This window comes from Syngnathoides biaculeatus, chromosome 17, assembly GCF_019802595.1.
Source record: "Syngnathoides biaculeatus isolate LvHL_M chromosome 17, ASM1980259v1, whole genome shotgun sequence".
NCBI classification, from domain to species: Eukaryota; Metazoa; Chordata; class Actinopteri; order Syngnathiformes; family Syngnathidae; genus Syngnathoides; species Syngnathoides biaculeatus.
The window spans coordinates 3,301,056-3,322,769 of NC_084656.1; the positions used below are offsets into that span (position 1 = coordinate 3,301,056).

The 21,714-nt window shown below is 41.3% G+C and overlaps 1 protein-coding gene across 2 annotated transcripts in view; it reads right to left on the reverse strand.

The window, feature by feature from the left end:
- Positions 1-1,697: 1,697 nt before the first annotated feature.
- The window catches only part of sh3glb2b (SH3-domain GRB2-like endophilin B2b), a 30,994-nt gene continuing 10,977 nt past the window's right edge, over positions 1,698-21,714 (reverse strand). Inside the window, exons 3-11 of one of the 2 annotated variants that reach the window (XM_061801221.1) lie at positions 18,872-19,000; positions 18,105-18,238; positions 17,693-17,785; positions 16,353-16,415; positions 11,124-11,147; positions 10,901-10,990; positions 8,373-8,473; positions 8,009-8,246; positions 1,698-1,838 (exon numbers count right to left, since the gene is read on the reverse strand). In XM_061801221.1, coding sequence (XP_061657205.1) covers positions 1,731-1,838; positions 8,009-8,246; positions 8,373-8,473; positions 10,901-10,990; positions 11,124-11,147; positions 16,353-16,415; positions 17,693-17,785; positions 18,105-18,238; positions 18,872-19,000 — 980 coding nt within the window. In that variant the 3' untranslated portion in view covers positions 1,698-1,730. The remainder of the gene's footprint in view (positions 1,839-8,008; positions 8,247-8,372; positions 8,474-10,900; positions 10,991-11,123; positions 11,148-16,352; positions 16,416-17,692; positions 17,786-18,104; positions 18,239-18,871; positions 19,001-21,714) is intronic. The other variant, XM_061801222.1, reaches the window with a different exon arrangement.

Below are 21,714 nucleotides of genomic sequence, written 5' to 3' on the forward strand. Positions count from 1 at the left end.
CAGTCAACAATAAACAAGTACAGCTCACTTTAAAATTTTTTTTACTTAAAATGTTGAAATGGGCAGGGTGCAGTCACCATCTTATGCACATTAAATATTTTATTAGATTTTCAGCTTTCATTTCTATACCTTCATAACAGTGCTCAATCTAGTGTGTTAGAAAATGACATGGACTGGTCTTACAAAAGATATATTTTGAACCCCAAACTACATTTCCCTCTTAAATATCCAGACTATCAGCCATGGCATTTACAAAGAGTTCCGGTGGCGTTTGCTTTGTCCATCAGGTTTGAAAAAGCCAGAGTTGTGGCAGGACAACTCACGGCTGCATCACCACGAGAGCGCATCTATTTACAATGTCCTGCGCATCCGGCAGTCAGGCCAAGAACATTGCTGTGCTGCTCCAAACGCCTTTGTCACCTCGCCTGGCTCCATGGAATTATTTTCTCCATCTTTCCTACACTCAAAGGATTACAGGGTGACCCATTTTTTGAAGACGTGGATGATATCGAGATGGCCGCGAATGAGCTGTGGAGGATCCTGAAAGAAACCTACCAGGAGTGCATAAAGCTGGGGGTAGAAACAACTGGAAAAGTGTGCCTGAATCCATGAAAACTTTTAGTTGAAATTGTGAAAGATATCTTTTGTGGACCCAGTCCTGGAACATTTCTGACATGTCTCCTAATGTCACATTAGAATGTGTTGACTAATTGCTTTACAATGTAAACTGTTGTCTGTCCACGCATCCATCCATCCATCCATCCATCCATTTTCTTAGCTGCTGATCCTCAAAGGGTCGTGGGGAGTGCTGGAGCCTATCCCAGCTGTCAAAGGGCAGGAAGCGGGGTACACCCTGAACTGGTTGCCAGCCAATCGCAGGGCACATCGAGACAAACAGCCGCACTCACAATCACACCTAGCGGCAATTTAGAGTGTCCAGTTAATGTTGCATGTTTTTGGGATGAGGGAGTAAACAGGAATGTGCAGAGAAAACCCATGCAGGCTCGGGGAGAACATGCAAACTCCACACGGGCAGGTCCGGGATTGAACCCGCAACCTCATAATTGTGAAGCCAACGCTTTACCAGCTGATCCACTATGCCGCCGTAAACTGTTGTATTGCTGTTAATCATTCTTGAGAGTTTGCCTCTCCTCACAACGGTCTTGACACTCAACAAATATATATTTGTTCCTCCCATCTGCCATATCGACATAATTATCTCCCAATATCACTTGAACTTCAACTTGAAGGGATAAGATGTTATGACAATAAAAATGTTTGAAACACTAGGTAGGTTGATAAGTAGGTAGGTGGGTAGATTAGATAAGATAGACAGACAGACTGACATGTACAGGTGGAAAAGAGTAAATTTTAGTGTTAAGCTATAGTTGTCAGATGCAGTAAACCTAGTTTTAAAAAAAAAAAAAAATCACACAAATGTTACTGTTAAATAATGTTACGACTTGTCCCTGAAATGAAAATTTTGAACATTTAAATTTCATTACCAAAGCAATGTCTGCTTGCTAAAACCTGAAAATATCCCCAGTTAACATTCCAAGTGAGCTGAAAGTGGTGCTTAAGGGAAAAATTAAATTGCCTCCTTTCTATTCATGGAATGTGTTTTGAATAGTCATGCAGCCAAAGCATTAGTCATGAACTAAATGCACTACATTAATAAACAGAGTGAGAGTAGAAAGCATTTTTTGATGTTTGTAATGTTATAGGGTACATTAACTCAGTAGTTCAAGGTAGGTAACGGGGACCTTTCCCTTTTCGTTGCCTCGTTCTCCAACCAACCAATCAGGGTCCATGCCAGGTACGGTGTAGACAGTAATAATCTGAAATACAACCATTGGAAAAATTATCTTCTCATTCATTAAAGTAATAATGCAACATGGAAATAAGATTCAAAGAGTTTGAATGAGTAACACCAGTGGTTCTCAAACCTTTTACATCAAGTACCACTAGAATGACCAAAACCAAAATAACAGTTTAGTATCCCCAATTCATCAAAAATGGGACTGTAATGTATTATTATGCCACTGCAATAATATGCAGTTAGATTAGACATTACAAACACTTTAAATACAACTGAACTCCACTTGGGCAGTGATTTGTTCACATAACAATAGCTGAAGCTGGGGCTTCATGCATTACTACTAGTTGTACTCGTATAGCACTGATAATTACTGGAGTTACACCATTACCCTGATTCTTCCACCTCAAAACACTTCCATCATTCCAACAGTATTGTGTTATACTTTGAACCTCGCACATCCGTAGTTCACCAAGCGCAAATTCACCCATAAGCCATGTTTTTTTTCCCCCCTGGACGTAACTCGTTTATTTGCACAATCCTTGCCTACTCACGATTTTCTATGACTGTAAATTTTTCCTCCCAGTGAGACAGAGAGAACTCCTCACCAGGGAGGCCTCCAGATCAGATGCCGGAGCCACCTCATTTGACTCCTCTCAATGCAGAGGAGCAGTGGCTTGACACTGAGCCCCTTCCTGGATGGCCAACCTTCTCACCCTATCGCTAAGGGAGAGCCCGGACACCCTGTGGAGAAAACTAATTCCTGCCCCTTGTATCTGGGATCTTGTTCTTTCCGTCACGACCCACAGCCTGTGACCATAGGTGAGGGTAGGAACGTAGATTGACTGGTAAATTGAGAGATTCGTCTTTCGGTTTAGTTCTTTCTTTACCACAACAGACCGATACAAAGTCCGCATCACTGCAGATTCTGCACCGACCGGTCTGTCGATCTCATGTTCCATTCTTTCCTCACTTGTGAACAAGACCCTGAGGTATTTGAACTCCTTCAGACCCCGGGCACAACCCATGATATGCTGGAGGGACCGTGTCCCAGCTGGCCTGAGAAAGCCTCCGTATCCCTCTGGGAGTGCAGCTGAAGTGGCTGGGGTGAGGGAAGTCGGGGCTTCCCTGCTAAAGCAACTTTCCCTTGCAACCCCAACCTCAGATAAGTGGAAGAAAATAGATGAATAGACGTATGCAGGAAAATGGCTTTATCTATCTTCTTTTCCTTTCGGCTTGTCCCGTTAGGGGTCGCCACAGCGTGTCATCTTTTGCCATCTTAGCCTATCTCCTGCATCTTCCTCTCTAACCCCAACTGCCCTCATGTCTTCCCTCATCACATCCATAAACCTTCTCTTTGGTCTTCCTCTCGTTCTTTTGCCTGGGAGCTCCATCCTCAGCATCCTTCTACCAATATACTCAATCTCTCGCCTCTGAACATGTCCAAACCATCGAAGTCTGCTCTCTCGAATCTTGTCTCCAAAACATCCAGCTTTGGCTGTCCCTCTAATGAGCTCATTTCTAATCCTATCCAACCTGGTCACTCCGAGCGAGAACCTCAACATCTTCATTTCTGCCACCTCCAGTTCAGATTCCTGTTGTTTCTTCAGTGCCACTGTCTCTAATCCGTACATCATGGCCGGCCTCACCACTGTTTTGTAAACTTTGCCCTTCATCCTAGCAGACACTCTTCTGTCACATAACACACCAGACACCTTTCGCCAGCTGTTCCAACCTGCTTGGACCCGTTTCTTCACTTCCTGACCACACTCTCCATTGCTCTGTATTGTTGACCCCAAGTATTTGAAGTCGTCGACCCTCGCTATCTCTTCTCCCTGTAGCCTCACTCTTCCCCCTCCACTTTTCTCATTCACGCACATATATTCTGTTTTACTTCGGCTAATCTTCATTCCTCTCCTTTCCAGTGCGTGTCTCCATCTTTCCAATTGTTCCTCTGCTGTCCCTGCTTTCACTGCATATGACAATATCATCTGCGAACATCATGGTCCAAGGGGATTCCAGTCTAACCTCATCTGTCAGCCTATCCATTACCACTGCAAACAGGAAGGGGCTCAGAGCTGATCCCTGATGCAGTCCCACCTCCACCTTAAATTCCTCTGTCACACCTAAGGCACACCTCACCATTGTTCTGCTGCCATCATACATGTCCTGTACTATTTTAACATATTCTCTGCCACACCAGACTTACGCATGCAGTACCACAGTTCCTCTCTTGGTACTCTGTCATAGGCTTTCTCTAGATCCACAAAGACGCAATGTAGCTCCTTCTGACCTTCTCTGTACTTTTCCACGAGCATCCTCAAGGCAAATAATGCATCTGTGGTACTCTTTCTAGGCATGAAACCATACTGTTGCTCGCAGATACTTACTTCTGTCCTGAGTCTAGCCTCCACTACTCTTTCCCATAACTTCATTGTGTGGCTCATCAACTTTATTCCTCTATAGTTCCCACAGCTCTGAACATCCCCTTTGTTCTTAAAAATGGGAACTAGAACACTTTTCCTCCATTCTTCAGGCATCTTTTCGCCCGCTAGTATTCTGTTGAATAAGTTGGTCAAAAACTCCACAGCCATCTCTCCAAATTGCTTCCATACCTCTACCGGTATGTCATCAGGACCAACTGCCTTTCCAGTTTTCATCCTTTGTAGTGCCTTTCTGACTTCCCCCTTAGTAATCATTTCCACTTCCTGGTCCTTCACTCTTGCCTCTTCAACTCTTCCTTCTCTCTCATTTTCTTCATTCATCAACTTCTCAAAGTATTCTTTCCATCTATTTAGTACACTACCGGCACCAGTCAACACATTTCCATCTCTATCCTTAATCACCCTGACCTGCTGCACATCCTTCCCATCTCTATCCCTCTGTCTGGCCAACCTGTAGAGATCCTTTTCTCCTTCTTTCGTGTCCAACCTGGTGTACATGTCTTCATATGCCTCTTGTTTAGCCTTTGCCACCTCTACCTTTGCCCTACGTCGCATCTCGATGTACTCCTTTCGCCTCTCCTCAGTCCTCTCAGTATCCCACTTCTTCTTCGCTAATCTCTTTCCTTGTATGACTCCCTGTATTTTGGGGTTCCACCACCAAGTCTCCTTCTCCCCTTTCCTACCAGATGACACACCAAGTACTCTCCTGCCTGTCTCTCTGATCACCTTGGCTGTCGTCGTCCAGTCTTCCGGGAGCTTCGGTTGTCCATCGAGAGCCTGTCTCACCTCTTTCCGGATGGCTGCACAACATTCTTCCTTTTTCAGCTTCCACCACATGGTTCTCTGCTCTACCTTTGTCTTCTTAATCTTCCTACCCACCACCAGAATCATCCTACATACTACCATCCTATGCTGTCGAGCTACACTCTCCCCTACCACTACTTTACAGTCAGTAACCTCCTTCAGATTACATCGTCTGCACAAAATATAATCTACCTGCGTGGTTCTACCTCCGCTCTTGTAGGTCACTATATGTTCCTCCCTCTTCTGGAAATAAGTGTTCACTACAGCCATCTCCATCCTTTTTGCAAAGTCCACCACCATCTGCCCTTCAAAGTTCCTTTCCTGGATGCCGCACTTACCCATCACTTCTTCATCGCCCCTGTTTCCTTTACCAATATGTCCATTACAATCTGCACCAATCACAACTCTCTCGCTGTCTGGGATGCTCAGAACTACTTCATCTAGTTCCTTCCAGAATTTCTCTTTCAACTCTAGGTCACATCCTACCTGTGGTGCATAGCCGCTAACTACATTATACATAACACCCTCAATTTCAAATTTTAGTCTCATCACTCGATCTGATACTCTTTTCACCTCCAAGACATTCTTAGCCAGCTCTTCCTTTAAAATAACCCCTACTCCATTTCTCTTCCCATCTACTCCGTGGTAGAATAATTTAAACCCTGCACCCAAACTTCTAGCCTTACTACCTTTCCACCTGCTCTCTTGGATGCACAGAATATCAACCTTTCTCCTAATCATCATGTCAACCAACTCCTGTGCTTTTCCTGTCATAGTCCCAACATTCAAAGTCCCTACACTCCGTTGTAGGCTCTGTGCATTCCTCTTTTTCTTCTGACGCTGGATCCGGTTTCCTCCTCTTCTTTGTCTTCGACCCACAGTAGCTGAATTTCCACCGACGCCCTGCAGGTTAGCAGTGCCGGGGGCGGGCGTTGTTAACCCGGGCCACGACCGATCCGGTATGGGATTCTTTAGATGAACGCTCATATTTGTTTGGCACAGTTTTTACGCCGGATGCCCTTCCTGACGCAACCCTCTGCATTTATCCGGAATTGGGACCGGCCTACAGATTGCACTGGTTTTTGCCCCCATAGGGCTGCATTGAAAATGGCTTTATCTATACAGTGTGTATAATATATATATATATATATATATATATATATATATAAAATTGGGGGGAGGGGTAGCTATTATTGACAGTATGTATGTATTGTATGTATTTTGAGGGAGCAGTTCTGAAGTTCGTTAAAATCTCCCGTTAAATTAGGTGTACATAGTCTCAAGTTTATGAAGTGCTAGTAATAATGCTAGTGCTAAGAGTGCTAGTAATAATGCTAGTGCTAATAGTGCTAATAATTGTGAGTATGCTATGTGTCAGTAGTATGTAACATTTTCCAATGATCCAAGACAACTTTATTCCGTTCAGCTCGCATTTCTTGGTCAAGCAACGAACATGGCTACTGTAGCTCCCACCCCCCAAAAAAAAAGTTAGAAAAATGATGACTCTGCTTGTGAGGAAACGCGAGTCTCACTTTGTCCTCTTGGCACCCACGCACACCAGCAGCAATGATGGATTGAAATACACCTGGGAAATTGGCGCTAAGCAATAGTGAACTGGAGATGGCTCGCTAAATCATGCGTACAACACATTTCACAAGAATCAAGGAAGTAGATATGATTTGCTTCTGCCGGCCAAATAAAATGATGTGGCAGGGCGGATCAGACCCCTCGGCCTAGACTTTAACAGCTGTGGTTTGTAGGTTGAATTTATCCATCAATTTTCTTAGCCGCTTATCCTCACAAGGGTTACGGGGGTGCTGGAGCCTATCCGAGCTGTCAACGGGCAGGAGGCAGGGTACACCCTGAACTGGTTGCCAGCCAATCGCAGGGCACATAGTCAAAGAATTCCACTCAGAATCACACCTAGGGGCAAGTTAGTGTCCAATTAATGTTGGACGTTTTTGGGATGTGGGAGGAAACCGGAGTGCCCGGAGAAAACCCACGCAGACACGGGGAGAACATGCAAACTCCACACATGTGGGGGCTGGGATTGAACCCGGGTCTACAGAACATTCTGGCCAAAGCTTTAAGCTACTCCACCGTGCCACCTGGTTGAATTTAAGAATTAAAAAAAAAAGTTTTGAAATGTTTTATTTTGACCTAATTTTTATATGTTACAAAAACCTTGGGATTTGAACAGGGATGTGTAGACATGATATATATTGTTGATGGAATTGATAGGATTCAAACATTTGCATGCTGGAAAATGGTTCTATTATGTCTCAAGCAGCCAAAAGACAGAAGATTCCTTTATCCACATTTGCAAAGATTCTGTGTGGGTGTTGTGTAATTCCAAGTAAGTCAGTAAAACGAACAAACTGTGATCAAATTTGTGTTTGGCAGATTGATTTCAAAGAGTTGTACACCAGACTTTTATTAAGATTGCCATCATGAACCCCCTTGCATTTTCAAGGCGAAAATTGCAAAACCCCAAATGCCTCATAAAAACTTCGATTGGGAGTGTTTGGACCCATTTAATACTAAAGATGTTAATTTTACTTCTTGTAAAACGTCACCTTATCCTAAAGACGTAGTTTTAGGTCCAACGTTTTGTTTTTGGTTGTGTTTTTTTTGTGCCACAGGCGACAGAGGGTTTGATGTCACTCCTCACCAAAGCATTAGAAATGTAATGCCCATAAAAATGGACCATGATGTCAGAAGTGCATTATACAATTTTGACTTTTGGTATAACTTACCAATGTGCTACCACTAATTACTAAAGAAAAATGTAGCAACAAACTTTTTTTTTTTGAAAGAAGGAAGTTGGTTGTCATGTTTATATAGCAATAGAACACAATATTCTATGTGCCTTGAAAGATAGGACAAAGTCGTCTAAATTGAATATAGTGTTGAACGTATTGTGAGATGTCGCAAGCAACTTTACCTCATCAGCCAACAGGGATAGCTCGCTTGAATCATGAGCATCATAGTCATACAGGACTTTGGCCTTTCTGGTGCCTGTAATCGGGAGCTGTGTTTGTTCCATAGCCAATGTTTGGGGCTTATTGCTCGAAGAGGTGGGCACTATGGTGCCAAGTGCATCTGGACCAGATGGAAATGTAGCAGATACAGGGTCGGGACAGACAGCAGACTGATGGTGGGCGCTTACTGCATTAGCAGATCTGTATGAAAATTGGGTACAAAAGGATTTGCAGCAATTTATCTGCAAATGTATTTCCCCTATGAAGTGTTGCCATTGCTTTGTACGTAATTATAACAGTAGGTTTGAATTGTCTTTTGACACTAACCTGTTGAGTTGCCTCTGGAGTTCATGCATATAGTGATGACACTGAGCATAGAAGGTGGCCTGAGCTTCTGCAAAATCCTGCAAGCAACGCTGGTGGTTCAGCTGTGAAGAGAAAGATTACTTTGTAAAAAGATCCAGAAAAATTAAATTTCTCAGTGAAACTCTAAAGCAATGACACAGCATTATGTATTAATGTATTCCTGAATTTTCTTTACTGATTTTTCTGTGTGATAGGGGAGGATCTAGACAAGGGAAATGAACTTCCAATAATTGTATCCATGATTTCAGAGCCATGGTCTGTTTGGTCCCTCCGTTACCTCTTGATGTATCTAGAGGATATGTTTTTCATACACTGGATGAAATGCCTCTTATGACAGAAATATCAACATTCATAAACGCCCCGTATAACCTGAAGACACATACAGTGCTGTAAAAAAGTATTCAGCCCCTTCCTGAATAATCAAATCAAATATCACTCAGAGATAACCCTAGGAAAAACAAAATGCAGTTTTCAATTGACAATTAAATTTCTTAAAGGTCTAATGCAGAGGGCCTGTATTTTATTTATATATCACACAAATGTAGCTATTTTTTATTTAAACAAAATATTTTTTAAATTCTCAAAACAACAGGAATGAAATAAATTTGCACCAAAGTCCACATTTTCTTTGGAATCCGAATGCCTCCGATGTCTGTTTCAAACTGAAGCTCTGTTGAAGCTGCCGCTGTGTGACATCACGCCAAGACAACCCCAGTAAACACAATGGCTTCCTACACAGACAATCATACATGCTGCGAGTGGGATCTAGAGGACATAAAAGAAATTTTTATGGAATGCTCTGTGGAAGAGATGGGAACTGAAGTGGAAGAATTTTCTTATTCTTCCCGTGTTTGAAAAACATCCAATGCAGGTGTAATTCAAGCAGATATGTTCAAACTTGAGTTGACGAATGCAACACAAGGAGAGGATTCGGCGAGTTACGACGAAGTTGACGTGGACCTTCGCACCCGAAACACAGACTGGCAGGTGCCTCAAGAAATCTACGTACACCTTGTTGACGAAATAATCGAATTCAAACACTTTTAAACGTCTCATGCTGCTTGCACACAACAGTGAGTTGTTTGTTGTTGTTGTACTAGCGACTGAGTCGGCGTAAAACAAAAATCAAGACCTTTTGTATCATTCTGCGTTTAAAGATCATGTTTATAGCCAATTCTTCACATTATTTACATGCATTTAGCCCGTATTTTAAACAACGCACCTAACAGGTGGAGCACACACTGCCGTAGTCGGATTTCAGGAAGACCTCAGCATTAATAGTACACTAACTTTACTTTTAATTAACTTTGTCTTTTTTTTTTTTTTTTTTTTTTTAAGCCATTCAGAGGTGGTGATGCGTTTCAGGTCATGGAGGTGCATGTTTCAAGAGTGCTTGAGACTGAGGGCAAGAACTGATGGCCTGATGTCACACAAGAATTCATTGTTCCTTCAACCAAACCAAACCAAACCAAACCTGTCCTGGTCCTGAGGCAGCGAAACAGCCCCAGACCATCACACTGCCACCACCATGCTTCACTAAGGTTAGGGGATCACTGTTGGCATAATATTCTTTTTTTAATCAAATACTGTACCATTTTTACAACAGATGTTTCAGGCCGCACACCTTCCAAAACGCTTGACTTTTGACTCGGCGGTCCACAGAATGTTTCTCCAAAACTCTTGAGGATCATCAAGATGCTTTTGGCAAATATGAGATGAGCCCTTGTATTAGTTGCTGACGGCAAGGGTTTTCACCTGGGAACTCTCCCATGGATGCTATTTTTGGCCAGTGTCTTTCTGGTGGTAGAGTCATGAACAGTTTCCAGTTTTCTACATTTGTGGATAATGACTGACAGCTGTTTGCTGGAGCCTCAAAGCCTTGGAAATGGCTTTCTAAGTTTTTCCAGACTGATTTATTTAAATCACCTTTTTCCCCATTTCTTCTTGAATTTCTTTGGATCGTGGCATGATACATTGATTCTTGAGATCTTGTAGCCTACTTCACGTTCTCTGACAGATTCTATTTTAGTGACTTCTTCATTCAACAAATAAAATAAATAAATAAATTTAAAAAAACTTGCATTTTGTATTTCCTTGGGTTGTCTCTGAGTGATATTAAAATTGGTTTGAAGATTTAAAACCTGATTGTGAGTGTGACTGTTTGTCTCCTGCGATTGGCTGGCAACCAGTTCAGGGTATACCCTGCCACTTGCCCATTGCCAGCTGGGATAGGCTCCAGCACTCCCCGCGACCCTCCTGAGGATAGGCGGCAAAGAAAATGGATGGATGGATTTATTTGAAACCTGTGTGTGTGATAGATATGCAGAAATCAGGAGGTGGGCAGAAACTTTCTCATTGCACTGTACTGTATTATCAAGACCCTGGAATGGCTGTTCTTCTACCACAGACCACTCATGCTATGGAATATTAACCCTTCTTCTAGCATCATACAGTAGTGTGAGAATCATGATTTCATATTTCATCCTCACGTGCGTGCTGCTGATACCCTCAAGCAGCAGCCTGGTGACCTCAGCTTGTCGGTCAAACTCTGTCTGGGCCACACGAAGCTCATGCTCTGCCTACGGGCGGAAAAGACCAGGAAGGACGGAACCGTTAGCATACTACGTTTCATACATAATATATAACACACACACTCACACACTTATTTTGTGTTGGATTGATGGGTAAATTAGCTGTGAAAATCTCACTTACTTTGTCCACTTCCTCACTCATGAGCTGAGGGAACAGAAACAAAGAGCCAGTCTTAACACCACATTATCTTAACAACGTTAAGATGTACGTCTCGCAAATCTGAAACTATGGGGTAGAGAAAATAAGGGTGATCTATGATCTTGAGTACCAAAGGTGTTATTTAAAAAAAAAGAAATCCTAAAATATTATATTTTATTTTTATATGTACAGCCTTAATTATGAATTATTATTATGCTTTTATTTTTGGTCCATTCCACAGTCTGAGACTCTACCCATGTTAAGATTTAACTTCATAATGCCAGCATTTTTTGGGGAGGGATAATAAAACACACCCTTTTTGTGTTATTCCTTGAACTTTTGTACAACTGAAGTCATGCATTGAAATACATTGACTGACAGTATATTGTTACTCATGGATGCAGCACACACTGACCAAGCCACCAAATTACACTTGTCAATCAGCGTGTGGACCAGCAGTGCAATGAACACTGTCAAACACAAATTGCCCCATGGAATGATTGATGAAAGACTAAGGATGAATTATAATTGAATGATTTCCATCCACCAAACTTCGACCACTTGTCCAGGTCAGGTTGTGAGGGCAGTAGTTTTAGCAGGGACGATCACACTTCCCTTTCCACTTCATCCTTCTCCTTCCGAGGGATCCCGAGGCATTCGCAGGCCAGGCGAGAGATGTAGTCTCTCCACTGTGTCCTAGGTCTTTCCAGTCAGATCTACCCGGAATACCTCACCAGGGAGGCACCTGGAAGGAATGCCCCAGCCACCTAAGTGAGCTCCTCTCAATGCAGAGGAGCACCGGCTCAACTCTGACCCCCTCCCGGATGACCGAGCTTCTCACCCTATCTTTAAGGAAGAGCCCGACACCCTGTGAAGGACACTAATTTTGGTAGCTAGTATCTGGGATCTTGTTGTTTCAGTCATGACCTACAAGCTTATAACCATAGGTGAGAGTAGATAAACTGGTAAAGTGAGAGCGTCATTTTTCGACGAGCACCTTCTTTGCCATAACGGAACGATACAAAGCCCGCATCACTGCACACTGTATCGATCCACCTGTTGATATCCTGCTCCATTCTTCCCTCACACGTGAACAAGACCCCTGCGAAAATTGAATTCCTCCATTTGGGGCAGGATCTCATCCCCGACCTGGAGAGGGCATGTCACCCTTTTTCCGACCGAGGACCATGGTCTCAGAAGTGGAGGCGCTGACTTTCATCGCAGCCGCTTCACACTCAGCTGTGAATCTCTCCAGTCAGAGTTGGAGCTCAAGGCTTGATGAAGCCAACAGAATCACATCATCCGCAAAGAGCAGAGATGCAATACTGAGGCCACTAACCCAAACCCCTCAATGCCTCGGCTGCGCCTTGAGATTCTGTCAATAAAAGTTATGAACAAAATCTACAACAAATGGCAGCCTTCGCGGAGTCCAACACTCACCGGAAACGATCCTGACTTACTGCCGGCAATGGGGACCTTTTGACACGTGCCGTACAGGGAGGCAAAAGCCCGTTTCAGAGGGTTTGGTACCCCATACCTCCGAAGGACCCTAAACAGGACTCCCCAAAGGACATAGTCAAATGCCTTTTCCTAGTCCACGAAACACATGTATACTGGTTGGGCGAACTCCCATGCACCCTGACGACTATTTATTTTTTTTGGCACACTGTCACACGATCGACCAAAACTGACACATTGAGTGATCAGCACATTAAGCACCCCTGCTCCAAAGACTCCAAAAAGGGTGTGTACTGTGAACTGTTATTTGGTGCATAGCCACAAACAAAAGTCAGAACCCGTCCCTTTTATTGATTGATTGACTGTGTCCTGTTCAGCTGTTAGATCAAGCAGAATGGTGAATTGCATCTCCTTTATACCAGAACAGTTTTACTGTGTCACAGTGTAGATTTTTGAGCTCCCTCTGTTATTTCTTTGTATTTTAATTGAAGTTTTATTGAGGATCAGAGTCAATCAGTCAAACAGAACTTCTAGAGAGGTGAGAGAGACAAAAGGATATTACTTGCAATTTTACCAGTACACCCAGTGAAGGAAGAACAGGAAAGATAAGACAGGACAAGGACAGAAGAAGCATACAAGACAAGGATTGGGAACCTGGGTATACAACTGGAATGCGGTGGGACTGACATTAAATTATCGAGGTCTATAGAACAAAAACCTAACTGGGGTGATACATACGCGCTCCATGTACACATGAATTGTTTATTAATTGAGTAATCCCATAGCCAGTGAGAGAATCGCCTTGGTGTGGGCCTACGGACACGTGCAAGTAAATTCTATTCCCGCTACCTGAAGGCGGAGGGAGGCTACCATCTCGTCTGGCATGGTGAACGCAACATATATTCTCATTTCAGTCAACTAAATAGAAACGTAAACATTTAAATATTTTAGAATGAATATGAAGAATCATGGAACTGCCATCTCAAATATTTTTTTTCATCACTTCAATACAATGGTGTGGCACAGTGAACGACCGGTGAGCACATATTTCTAACAGTTCTGAGGACCAGGGTTCATATCCTGGCATCACCCGTGTGGAGTTTGCATGTTCTTCCCGTGGCAGCAAGTGTTTTATTCAGGTGCTCTGAAATGTGTGGTAGGTTGATTGAAGATTCTAAATTGCCTGTAAGTGTGAATGTGACTACGAATGGTTGTTTGTTTATAAGTAGCCTGCGATTAGCTGGCGACCACTCCAGGGTGTACCCCATCTCTCACCTGAAAATTGTTGGGCTAGGCCTCAACACGCCCGCAGCCTTGTGAGTATTAGGGGTACAGAAAATGGATGGATGGATGGATGGATGAATAAAACAACGAGCAATATCAATAATATCAGAATTTTTCTGTCCTTGGATTGGTTGCACAGAGCAGAGCACATCAGTAGCACTCTGCACAGAATATATTTTTTAAAAAATCAAATCAAATCAAGATTTCTGGTGAGTATTAGTTTATTTTATTTGCACTAATATTCGTTTTTCATTTTATTAGCTAATTGACTTTGAACTGCTCCAAAAGATGTACAGTACATGGGACAGTTGCAGACCGTTTATTGCTTTTTTCTATCACATTGTTTTTTTTTTTTCAAAAATTGCAAGGTGATAGTGATGGCGCTAAAAGGTGTAGTACTTGAGTACGGATCCACAAAGAGGTAGGTACCAAATGCCTGCGGCACCGAAATAAAAGTAACTTTTGGAACATCTAATTTTCTTGGCATTTCAAAATCTTTTTCCAAATTACACTGACTACATTTACATGGACAGTAATAAGTTATAATAAAACTGGTTTTCATGAAACAAAATTTAAAGCTACACGATAGTCACAGTCCTGTTCATTTCTTCAACAAACTTATCCTGAATCTGGTCATAATCATGTCTATATTACAAAATGTAAATACGGGATGTTCAGTTTTCTCTATGCAAGGCAATGTATAGATTAAATTGACCCGACTTTAACTAAGTCAGTGTGTGAAAACCTTTCATAACAAAGTGACAACAGGTGCCCTAGGGTAGGACAAGGTAGGTAACCAAACTAACTAGCTGACTAAACCCACAAAACGGTTCACATTTCTACAAACATGTTCCACAAAAACAGTTGACGTGCACTAAGGCTCAAGGCCCATGTTTACAACCTCTCTCTGCTCGGATATACTAGGCTCTGCCTCCATATCCCAACTCTCCCAGTTGTTCTGGAACTGGCTCAGTTGTAAAACAAACAAAAAAGGAAACAGAAACTAATACAAACATCCTTTAAATGCATCACAAATACGAAAATAGATCAAGAAGCTGTGATATATCTTGTTAATTTCCCCTTTAAATGAGGCCCATTTGTATTTGTGGGATGAGAAGCACAAATAAGTATGTCTATAGTCAAATCTTCCCTGCCCTGCAGATGGTTTAATAATTTAATAATAACAATAAATTTCATTTTATCAGGTTCTTTCATGACTTTGAAGGTCACGTAGAAGAAAAAAAATACTATATGCATGATAAAGGAGCATGTCTGTTATATACAGTATACTAAAAGGCACATAAAATATATAAAAAAAGAATAACTTAAACCAATATAGGTGTTATCTGTGATGAAATATATGTAACGAAATCAGATAGAACAGCGTCTGTTAACGAGGTGGGCTTTGAGAGAAGGAAATAAAATCCAGGTTATTGTTGTGGTGTGGGATGAAGTTCCACAGGCAAAAGCCAGCTCGGACTGAAGGACCTAAACCCATAGTGTTGGAATGGGCGAGAGTTGAGGTGAGTAGGATGGGAGAATTTTGGACTATGGTCTGGTGCTTTGATATGAAGGGAGGTTAGAGATTTTAGAGAGTTGCCAGGTTACTACCTGGTTGCTCCTGTTACTACCAGAAGTTAATTTCAATGTCAGGGGTAGTATTTCGATGTTTATGTAATATTTACAGGAAGCTAGGATAATCGTTGGACAGGTGTGATCCGTACATAGAGGAAGTATTGGTACTGATCCTGGGATCTGATATTTGAACCAATTTGTGATACACAGAGGTTTCTGTGGGACACCAGAGAGGATATACGTAGTTTCAATAATCCAATCTGGAGTTTACAAAGGCATGGATGGCTGGAAAATGTGTCCAAAGGGTAGGAAGTAAATATGAGCGGACCTAAAACAGAATCTTCAGCTATAGCATGAGATTATTTTTATGTACTGTGCCAGAGATGTAAAAGCTGACTGCAGTGTGACACATAAAAATGGAACCAGAGCAAGTACCTACACGAGTGATGCGAAATGATGCCAGTCTTGCAAGATGCACATGATGTCAAAAACATTTTTTTCTAACCACTGCCCTCCTAGGTTGTGCCATGTGTTTGTGTAGGGGTTGCTTGGTCTATCCAATGTAGTAGTCATGTCAGTGCAGTGTCATAAGGAGGACGTGATGAAGAACCAGCCACAACAAGCAGTGTTATATTATAATTAATGTGTGTGTGACAGTTAATCAGCAACCAAAAGCAAATTGTGTTGGACCTTATGAGTTGTTGCTGGGAAAAAAGAAGAAACAGAAATTAACTAATATCAAACACAAACGTGCAGAAACATTGTTACGGTAACATTTTTTCAGTTCTATTTGGTATAATTTATCCAAAAGCTGAAGACTTTAGTCATTATTTACTTTGTGTTATGGAAACTGTGTGTCCTGTGTCTGTCTCTGGTTCTACTTGTGATTCTTACCGCTGATGCACTGGCAGAAAGAACATAATTTCGAGGCCTTGTCTCCTGAAAATCAGGTGCAGCCTACAAACAACAGCAAAGACGGGGAACAAACATTTGCAAAGTCATGCCTTTCCACACATTAGTGAAACAAAACAAGTGCAACAAAAGCATAACTACGTGAGGAAAACATGATAAAAGTGTCAAAAAGTTAAATAACGCCTGCCAGTCTTAAAAGAGTCAAGTCAAGTCAAAACCAGCAATATTTCATATTCAGGGTTCAAATTCAATCACATGATAAAACTTAAATATAGGCTTTGCTTAGTGAAACACATGCAGCAGCTTGTGACAAGACATGACTGGAATCATGCTGGAAAGCCGTGTGGGAAGGGTCCATGGCAAAGCAACGTGTGAAACATCAGCACAGCCTCGTCCGCCTTTCATGCTCTGCTAAGACCTGTGATCCTTAGTTTAGTAACGTCAGAAATTCTATGGTGAAACACACAAGATTGTCCCAAGAAAAAAAATGAAGTAAAATGAAGTCTTAGGAGCGAAGTGAGTGATTCAGATGGCAATAATCCAAACAAGTGCTGTTCTCAAATAAAACCAAACAAGCATCTTTGCAGCCAATGTGGTTTTAAAATCTCAGATTATAATTAAACAGTATGTATAGTTCTTAAAGTGCCAGGAACTACATAATCATTACAAGTTTTTTTTAAAATATGAAAATGATTAAAGGACTTGTAATGATTGATCACAATAGAATCCAAGACACTGCACAGTGGACAACTCGTTAACACATCTGCCTCACACTTTTGAGGACCTGGATTCAAATCCAGTCTCACCTATGTGGAGTTTGCATGTTCTCCCTGTGCTTGTGTGGGTTTTCTCCAGGTATTCCTCCCACACCCCACAAACACGTATATTAGGTTAAGTGAAGACTCTAAATTGCCTGTAAGTCTGAATGTGAGTGCAACTATTTTCTGTACTCTTCTATTGGCAAATGACCAGTTCAGTTTTTACCCTGCCTCTTGCAGAATTACCTGAGATTGGCACCAGCATGCCCACAACTCTGGTTAGGATAAGCGGTACAGAAAATGGAAGAATGAATAGAATCCATCCACCTAGCTACTTTTTGAACCGAGTATTCTCAATAAAGTCGTGGGGGGGACTGGAGCCTATCCCAGCTGATGGGGTACACCATGAACAGGTCCACAATAGAAATGAATAGCTGAAATGAGAAATTTTTTTCACCTCCTTCAAACACAGTTCCTGTGTCAAAATGTAGAATTAGAAAAGTCCATTTTTTACATGTTTCAAAATGAACATACCCCTTATAATAGAAATATAATTATACTCACTGCTGCTTTTGCCTCCGCCTGCTTAGCTTTTTTCAAGCGCGCTTTGCAGATGTCAAGATCGAGCCGGCGATTCTCGAGAAGTCGTCTTTCTTTCTGTGACAGGCAGGTGAAACTTAGTCTGGAAATATACTTTGTTTACAACCTCCAAACAACATTTAAACTTTGAGAAAATGAGTGCAAACGATACTGGCGGTATGTGAATAAGAGAGAGAGAGAGAGAGAGAGAGAGAGAGAGAGAGAGAGAGAGAGAGAGAGAGAGAGAGAGAGAGAGAGAGAGAGGAGAGAGAGAGAGAGAGGAGAGAGAGAGAGAGAAGAGAGAGAGAGAGAGAGAGAGAAGAGAGAGAGAGAGAGAGAGAGAGAGAGAGAGAGAGGAGAGAGAGAGAGAGAAAGAAGTGAAGCATGTAACACTCACTGATATAGTCCTCCAGTCTCCTTCCAGGAAATTACGTAAGGGGGTGAGGAACATAGTGGCAGAGGTTTGAAGGAACTCCCGCTCAGCTGTTCCCAGTCTTTTCTGGTACTCTCCGACTGTAATCAGGGTACTGCCTAGACATACAAAAATATACACACATACATTATAATAACAGAAATCATGTGTCCATATGAGTTGAAATCTTTATGCAACAATTTCTTGGGTGGATCATGATGTCGCATATGTAACTGGCAATCAAAAATGCCATGTCATGTCACATGAGCTTTCACAATGAAACTTAACTTTCCAAGTATGAAGCCAGTTCACACAAACTGTAAATTGTCTTTCATTATATTACTTCACTAGATTTATAATTTCATATGTACCAGTGGCTAATTAGTGAAGTGTGGAGAGTATCTTTCACTGAAATGCATGAATCCAGTCCATAAATCATTGTCAACAGCCTCTAAAATATCCACACCCTATACTTCATTTCACACTTGCTTCCTCTTTGTATCAGTATAATATAGCTAAAGCAACTCGAGAAAGTCTCAGTTGTCAATCAAGCAGTTTGTTTGTGGATGAATACAAAAACAATCCAGTATAGTCTACCTATGTACTGTATAACGTATACACACTGTAATTTATTTGCAATTGTCCAGTTCAGTTGCATTTTGCTGTCACTCGATGTGCACCAAGTCACAGTGAAAGTGTATTGATGAAATAATCTTGTCATGAATAATAATTTCAGGAACAACTCCACTGACCATACGGTGTCTCAGGGCCAAATTCACTGGCAGCATCCAGCATGTATTGGCCAAGCAATTCTGCATTGGTTGTCCTGGAAGGAAGCTTTTTCTCCAGTTTGTCATAGATGAACTCCTCGATCCGAGCACCTGCACAAAGTAAGGAAATGGAATTGTATCAAGAGGACAGACTTCTTGGTCTATCGCTTGGATACATGTTCAATTAGCATACTGGATTACAAGATTTCACAGACGTAAAAGTCAAAAAATATGTTCAGAACAAGGCTATGACAAAGCATCATACATTTGCTTGTCAGCAAATACTTATTGAAATATTGTCTACATAATTGCTATGTAACTTAACTTGTGAGTTGAGCAACACATGATGCATGTGCAATCTTATTTATAGATTCCTTTAAAAACATTTATTTGTACCCACCCAGTTATACTTGGACCTACTATTAATGTTTAAGTCAAAGTCAGTGTATGTTGGGCTTCATCACAACATGGACTTATTTTCTCTCTAGTTTCAAGCTCTTGAAAGGGTGTAGCCTTGCTTATTTTTGCTTTAATGAAGTATACAGTGCCTTGTGAAAGTATTCGGCGCCCTTGAGCTTTTCAACCTTTCACCACATTTCAGGATTTAAACAGATATAAAATTTTCATTTTTTTTGTCAAGAATCAACAACAAGAGAGACACAATCACGAAGTGGAATGAAATTTATTGGATATATTTTTTTTTTTAACAAATAAATCTCTGAATGATCCAATGTTGACTGATGATGATAAATAGAATCCACCTGTGTGTAATCAAGTCTCCGTATAAATGCACTTGCTCTGTGATAGTCTCAGGGTTCTGTTAAAAGTGCAGAGAGCATCATGAAAACCAAGGAACACACCAGGCAGGTCAGACATACTGTTGTGGAAAAGTTTAAAGGCAGATTTGGATAAAAAAGGATTTCTCAAGCTTTATACATCTCAAGAAGCACTGTGCAAGCAATCATATTGAAATGTAAGGAGTATCGGACTACTGCAAATCTACCAAGACCCAGCTGTCCCTCTAAAACTTTCACCTCGAACAAGGAGAAGACTGATCAGAGATGCAGCCAAGAGGCCCATGATCACTCTGGATGAACTGCAGAGATCTACAGCTGAGGTTGGAGAGTCTGTCCATAGGAGAACAATCAGTCATACACTGCACAAATCTGGCTTTTAAAGAAGACTGGCCCCGTAGCTCAGTGGTTAGAGCACTGGTCTGGTAAACAAGATGGTTAAAATTGATGGGAAGATGCATGGAGCCAAATACAGGCCCATTCTGGAAGAAAACCTGTTGGAATCTGCAAAAGACCTGAGACTCAGACGGAGATTTATCTTCAAACAGGACAATGATCCAAAACATAAAGCCAAATCTACAATGGAATGGTTCACACACACATGTATCCAAGTGTTAGAATGGCCAAGTCAAAGTCCAGACCTGAATCCAATCGTGAATCTGTGGGCAGAGCTGAAGACTGCTGTTCATAAATGCTCTACATCCAACCTCACTGAGCTCGCGCTGTTTTGCAAGGAAGAATGGGCAAGAATTTCAGTCTCTCGATGTGCAAAACTGGTAGAGACATACCCCAAGCGACTTGCACCTGTAATTGCAGAAAAAGGTGGGGCTACAAAGTATAAATGCGAGGAGGCCAAATAATATTGCAGGCCCCATTTTTCAGGTTTGTATTTGTTAATAAAGTTTAAAATAGCCAATAAATTTCGTTCCACCTCACGATTGTGTCCCACTTGTTGTCGATCTTATATCTTTATGTTTAAAGCCTGAAATGTGGTCAAAGGTTGAAAAGTTCGAGGTGGCCAAATACTTTTACAAGGCACTGTATATACAGTATCTCAGAAAAATGAAGTCATTACTCACCGGTATGGTCAACTGAAGCATGGAGGGTTAAACAAAATACATGGTTATAATAATACACATTTCTACCACTACATTATTTCAATCAATGTTCTAAATCAGTCATTTTCGAAGTGTGGTATGAGTACAACTAGTAGTACACAAGCTCCCTCCAGTGGTATGTGAAAAGAATCACAGAATCAAATCCGCAAACTGTGCAAAATGTTATAGTACCTTTCTTTTTAGTACAGTGGATTTGCTAAGTAGAGATCAGTTGTATTTAATGTTTTCGTTCAATACAATGTATTGTCCTGTATTTAAGCAGTTAATCTTCAAACCGTGCATAATATTACACCGGTTTACAACAATATTTAATAAACCCCTTAGGAATACAATCTCTGCTTCATTTTTTATTAAGACTACTACGGTACCATATTTCAATATTGGTGATTATGGTGGTTGAAGAGAATTGTTTTAAGATGGTACATAGTGTAAATATGATTATGGTACTTAGTGTAAAACGCCTCGTGTAAAACGCTAAATGACAAAGCAGAAATGATTTCAGCGAAATACATACATTTGTGTTTTAGTTTCTAAAAGTTGTTTCTTCTGTCTCGTTTACCGATACTAGTCTTGGACTGGTTTGACTAATTTTCAACACCTTGCAAAATGAAAACAGGAAGAAAAATAATGACTATTTGAAGAAAATCAGTGTCCAATTAAATAATGTGTTATTCAGAGAGCAAATGGGTTTATTCTGATAAAGGTCAAGTAAGATAATTTAAGTCTCTGTCAGGCAAATAAGTCAATTAAGAGTGTCACTGATGAGCTGCAAGCTGCAGGTGTCTCTGAAGTCCCAAGAACCTTTTGAAGCATTTCTTTTTGAGTTGAACTTGCTCAATAAGGGATCTTTTTCTGCGAAGTCTGAGTTATGCTTAAACAAAATAGTAAAAAAAAAAATGCTAACTTTACCAGA